At 36.3% G+C, this 5,763-nt stretch overlaps 1 protein-coding gene across 1 annotated transcript; it reads left to right on the top strand.

Moving 5' to 3' along the window:
• Positions 1–1,357: 1,357 nt before the first annotated feature.
• On the top strand, positions 1,358–5,097 carry c12.1 (spliceosome-associated protein CWC15). Its single transcript, XM_018519046.1, has 3 exons — positions 1,358–1,612; positions 3,163–3,466; positions 4,855–5,097. The coding sequence occupies exons 1-3, from the start codon at positions 1,482–1,484 to the stop codon at positions 5,095–5,097; spliced, it is 678 nt and encodes a 225-aa protein (XP_018374548.1). The 5' UTR covers positions 1,358–1,481.
• The last annotated feature ends 666 nt before the right edge of the window (positions 5,098–5,763 follow it).

Below are 5,763 nucleotides of genomic sequence, written 5' to 3'. Positions count from 1 at the left end.
AAAAAAAAACGGGCTACTAATAAATTTAGTAGTCCGTTTTTGCAGGTAAGTATATTTTTAATTTATTTTTTATTTTTATGTCTCTAATTTTTTAATTTTATGTCTCTAATTATTAAATATATTTAATAATAATAAAATACATGCGTTATTGTAATTTTTTTTATGTATGGATATACACAAAGGTTTCTCGGGTACCAATTGTTCGAAATAAGGCGGGTGGCACCCAGTTGGACACGGCTCAATTGGACACAAGCCACTCACAGCGCTTGAGACTACAAAGCTCCTAAGACCGGTCGCTATGATTGGTGGTGTCCAATCGAGCCGTGATCAATTGGGATTACCCCCGTACTACGTCCACTTTCGACGATACGATTTTATCGGCGAGACGGGGGGATCTCGAAAATGGACGTGGTACGTAGTTCCTGCAGCTCGAAAATGGACATTGGTGTCGCTAGTGTACAGGGAATTAGAAGCATTACAGGAAAAAGGCCGGGATGGCCGCTCTCAGGTTTCTCTCGGGTTCCAAAGATTTCACTGCCAGTGCTGAAAATCTACAGTTTACGTCACGTATACTATACATTTTCAGCACTGGCAGTAAATTTTTGGAACACAGCCTTAGGGCCCAGACACACACTTTTGCATAACGCATAACGCATAGTGCATAAACGAATCAACCAATCAAAATTCTTCTTTTCCATGGAATGAGAGGAAAGGAAAGCTTCTGATTAGTTGATTCGCTTATGCACTATGCGTTATGCGTTATGCAAGAGTGTGTGTCTGGGCTCTTAGGGCTATCGCACATGAAATGCATAACAGAGCATAAGCATAACATAAGACTGCTGGACCAATGAGCATCTAGCTTAATGTCGCCATATTGATTTACATAAGATGCTCATTGGTTTAGCGGCCTTATGTATTGCTTATGCTCTATTATGCATTTCATGTGTGATAGGCCTTAGGATCAGGCCTAACCACTAAGGGCCACTTTCACCATCGTCCGTTTATTTAACCGGCTTAGTAACTGCAATGAAATAAAAAGAGATAGAACTATTTCTATCTCTTTCTATTTCATTACAGTTACTAGGCTGGTTAAGTTAACTGAGCTTGGTGAAAGTGGCCCTAAGGACGCGGCGATCGGACTTGCTTCCTTCGTTTAACACGTTTGCACTTCTCATTATATATATTCTGTGATCAAGCGCATTCGTGATTCGTGCCATTTCATGCAGTGTTGCCAGATCTGAGCCGTGTAACTGCGCGCAACGCCACATGTACATTGCTCAGTTTTTGTGTGCGTGCGTTGCGCAGCTTAGATCTGGCAACACTGATTCATGATTCATCACAATTCGTTAGTCCGTTAGCGACCGTTAGTCGCGTCTTGTCCTCTGGCCGGTATAGATCTGTACAGATTCGTCGCTGCCTGTCGCATTCCGATCGATTATTTTGGGATTCGTTCATCACTGAAGTGATTTTTATACAAAAACATGACAACAGCGGCAAGACCGACCTTCGAACCTGCCCGAGGAGGACAAGGACGTGGCGAGAAAGACTTAAGCGCGATATCAAAGCAATACAGTAGTAGAGATTTGCCGTCGCACACGAAACTCAAGTACAGGTAAGCAATTACGTATCAAATTTGATCGATCCTAGAAATCGCCATCGATTTATCTTAATTCGTGATGATTATGCGTTAATTTTTGCATATTATAAAAAACCTAGAATCGGCATTCTTGCTCTCGATTTATTCATGTTGACAAATACTATTTTGAGGTTATGATAACCAAAGATTTGTTTTAGATGGCTTATGCCCGTTTCCACCAATGTAGTTTAACTTTAATCTTAGGACGCATTCCCATTCATTTCGTTTCAATGCAGCATGCAGTGATCGCCATTTTGCTGGATACTGCACTGGAGACGCGTTCCCAAACCGGATATTGGCTAGTGATGTACATAATGCAGCTCGCGAGCGTAAAACCTAAAATATAACCTAAAACTCTTAATAGTGTTGAACAGTTGAAGCATTATTGAATGTATAGAAGAAGAAAATTTACTTGCCAATACAATAATCTTTACAAGCAATAATGCTTCAACATTATTATTTTAGGTTATGAGCTAATACGCTTGCGAGGCTGCATGCATGTACATCGTCACTAGCCAGTACCCATTTGGCAACGCATCCCCAGTGCAATATTCAGCAAAAAAAAATGGCAGCCACTGGATAATGCACTGAAACGAAATGAATGGGAACGAACCCTTGATTCAACTTACTCTTCATCTTTTTCTAGTTCAAAAGATTAGAAAAAGACGAAGAGTAAGTCAAACCGAGATTAAAGTTAATCTACGTTGATGGAAATGGGCATTAGACCCGGTTGCACCAATATTACTTTAACTTTAAGCAAGACTTAAAACTCTCTCTAAAAGAGAGAGTTTTAAGCCTTGCTTAAAATCAAAGTATGTTGATGCAATCGGGCCTTAAGTCTATTCTACAATGCTCTTTGTTTCCTTTTTTCCCTTTTATAACCGTTTTATCGGCATTATCGACAATTGCATTTCTTGCTACGTGTTTTCTGTTAGATTGTAAATTTGTGTTGTTATTTGATAACATTTGCAAACAGTTGCAAAATAAAATAATCTTTTTTTATTACTGTATTTATACATTGACAACTTGTTATCCTAGGAATAGAGAAAGAGAGAAACCTTTGCTGTTCACTATTGATTTTTTCAGAGTATTAATATGTTATATAGCTGACTCAATACATAATTGCCTTTTTGGAAACAGATTTACATAATGTGATAATAAAGACAATACCACGGTATACTTATATATATATATATATGTATATATAACATTTGCATAATAATAAAAAAAATCATGAATTTAGTATGACAGTATTATAAGCTAATTGTTAAGATATTTATATCATTGATCAAAATAGTTGATAATGTTTGTACCTTTCAGTTATATCAGGCTCTCAGATCCACTTAATAATCACATAAATTTTTCAAGAATTAGTTACTTTCAATAGTAAATGTTGTTGATGTATGTGTATGATAATCTAACAAGAGACAATATTGCATCAAATAACTAAGAAATATAAGAATTCCAGAAAAAAAAATTATACATGATGAATTTCTCTTAATACTAATTTTGTTATTTCTCTATAGAGAACATGGTCAAGGAACAATTGAGGAATTGCGAAACCGAGACTTCAGAAAGGAATTGGAGGACAGAGAGCGGGTAGACAAGGATAAAGGATCAAGCCGTCGTGCCATTGAACCTTCCAGGGAATCAACTGCATCCAGTGCGAAGAGACAAAAGTTAGATCAAGTTCCTGCTGCCAGCTTAGATGCAGACGATCCACTTGATGATGAAGAATCAGATTCTGATAGCGATGAAGATGATACTGCTGCGCTTTTGGCTGAACTTCAGAGGATTAAGAAAGAACGAGCAGCGGAACAAGCTAAGAAAGTTAGTATGCGACATCAAGTGTATATCTACAAAGCTATTATATGTAATAACTTTTTTATTAATTTTTATTAATTCGTATTACAAATAATTTCCATACTATAAAAACATTGGTCCTGAAATATTATGTTTTAATGCAATCTGTACATGCCAACTTTGTTCTTTATTATAAGCCAGTTGACCACTTTAGTCACTTTCGGTTCATCTTATGTCTTGTGTAATGAAATACTTGGCTAATTGCATTTATTTTGTATTCGTTTTTTATTAAGACGGCCGGATGGTTTGGAGGGTCATTTTATTAATTAAAATGTGTTGAAATGTCCGAGAGGCAACAATGGCAGCAAACGTGTCCACATGGGGTTTTGTTAAATTGCTGACATTGTGCAGCCAGAACGGGTGGCACCCAGTTGGACACAGCTCAATTGGACACGAGCCACTCACAACGCTTGAGACTACAAAGCTCCTAAGCACTGGTCGCTGTGATTGGTGGTGTCCAATCGAGCCATGGTCAATCGGGATCACCCCAGCCAGAACTAGTCTGAAATAAAAAAAATCAAATTGATTTGTAATTAATGTAAGAATGTATACGGTAAACCTAATAAAATTATAAAATCTTGATTTGTTAAAATTACTCCTTTATAAAAAAAAAAAATTCTTTTTGGACAGTTATTTTTCCCATTAAATTGTCAAAAAATATTTACTATTATTGTTTTGAAAAATTTATTATTTTTTTAGGTTTACCATATAGAGAAAATAGTTGTAATAAATGTGCAAAAAGCGGCGATCAGTGCATTAAGCCGTTTTCTCTCTAGAATGTCAGAAAATTTGAGAAAACATGTTTTGAGAAAAATGTGTTTGAAGTTTTGAGTTAGAATACTTATGTTTTTTTAGTACTCACAATAAATTTTTCTTATTCCGCGATTCCTGAGCCATAATTCATCCTCTTGTTTGAATAGAAATGTAGAAAAAAACATACGGCAGATGTTTCTTTGTTCGAAGAAGTAGCAGCCGTACGGCGCGCTGCGAGAGATCGAAACTCACACGCGTCTGTACACCATTTCAGGTAACCGTAAATTACTCCGTTATTTTACGTTATTTCTATGAACAGTATTGGCAACATATTTTCAAGACAATTAACTTTCCGAAAATGAAATTTAAAAAACGATTTTTTTTACTCTAAACCACCCGGCCTCCTCTCTCTCTTAAGAAGAATATAATTCGATACATTTTTATGCACTTGGCGTATATTTTTTTCTTTTTTTGAAAGGATTCTTTTAGAGAGAGTTAGAATACTTACTGTCTTTTTTTGTTCCCTTCTTTCGTATATATCTTTATAATATATCTTTTGTGTCTAAAAAATATAATATTATTTTATATTTATTATTTTGCAGGAAATGGAGAAACGTCAGGAAGAGGAGAGAATACGTATGGAAAATATTCTCTCAGGAAATCCTTTGTTGAATTATTCTTCACAGAGTGGAAGAGTAGATATGAAAGTGCGAAGGAGATGGGACGATGACGTTGTCTTCAAAAATTGTGCACGTTCCGAACCGAGAAAGAAACATGATGTTTTCATTAATGATTCTCTACGAAGCGAATTCCATCGTAAATTTATGGAAAAATATGTTAAGTAGTTTATTAATTATAAACATCAGCATTGTAAATAATTTTTTTACGTTATTGAATAAAAGTTTATTTCTTTTCATTAATCATGTTTACATCATTAATAAATAACCTAACCAACAATTGAGCAGACTGGGGCAGCGTTTTCACCCCAAATATGCGGTGAGATAATCCGAGCAAAGATGTAAGGTATTGTAAGGGGTCGGTACCCCATGAGTCTGAGGGACGCTCCAAGGAAATATGGTTCCGAAGCGTCCTTCATAAAGCTTGGTAGAAAGTGGGAGGTTATGGGGGAGTTTTTTAGCGGGTAGGCGATGTCGTTGGCATCGATGCGGCGATACAACGGCATCGAATCCCGCACACCCGAGGAACTCGGGCCTCGGGCGTCTTCCGGCCATCCGGTTATGTTCTTTGGAACTTGAGCGGTTGGTTAGGGTAAAGAAGATTTTTCTCCTCCGCGCAAACAAAAAAAAAAAATCAATTGAGCACAATTATTAAATTATCTGTGTACAATTTCTTGTTGCTGATTTTGAATGCAAGATGATTGTAAAAGAAACACTTTAATGCATAAATATTAAAAGTAATTATGAAAATTCAACCGTGCAACATCTTAATGTAAATGTATGTACCCTAGATTATACTAATGTCGATATCACACTTGTTTTTACAAAAAAGTA

Source organism: Trachymyrmex cornetzi, unplaced genomic scaffold, assembly GCF_001594075.2.
Source record: "Trachymyrmex cornetzi isolate Tcor2-1 unplaced genomic scaffold, Tcor1.1 scaffold81, whole genome shotgun sequence".
In the NCBI taxonomy this organism is placed as follows: Eukaryota; Metazoa; Arthropoda; class Insecta; order Hymenoptera; family Formicidae; genus Trachymyrmex; species Trachymyrmex cornetzi.
Note: the sequence above shows the minus strand (reverse complement) of the source record. Positions and strands in the feature narration are given on the sequence as shown.

What these genes read in the sequence shown, in the direction of transcription:
- c12.1 (XM_018519046.1), top strand. Translation starts at nt 1,482, where the DNA reads ATGACAACAGCGGCAAGACCGACCTTCGAACCTGCCCGAGGAGGACAA. An exon ending in CACACGAAACTCAAGTACAG is followed by an intron (nt 1,613 to 3,162) that starts GTAAGCAATTAC and finishes ATTTCTCTATAG; the next exon opens with AGAACATGGTCAAGGAACAA. An exon ending in CAGCGGAACAAGCTAAGAAA is followed by an intron (nt 3,467 to 4,854) that starts GTTAGTATGCGA and finishes ATTATTTTGCAG; the next exon opens with GAAATGGAGAAACGTCAGGA.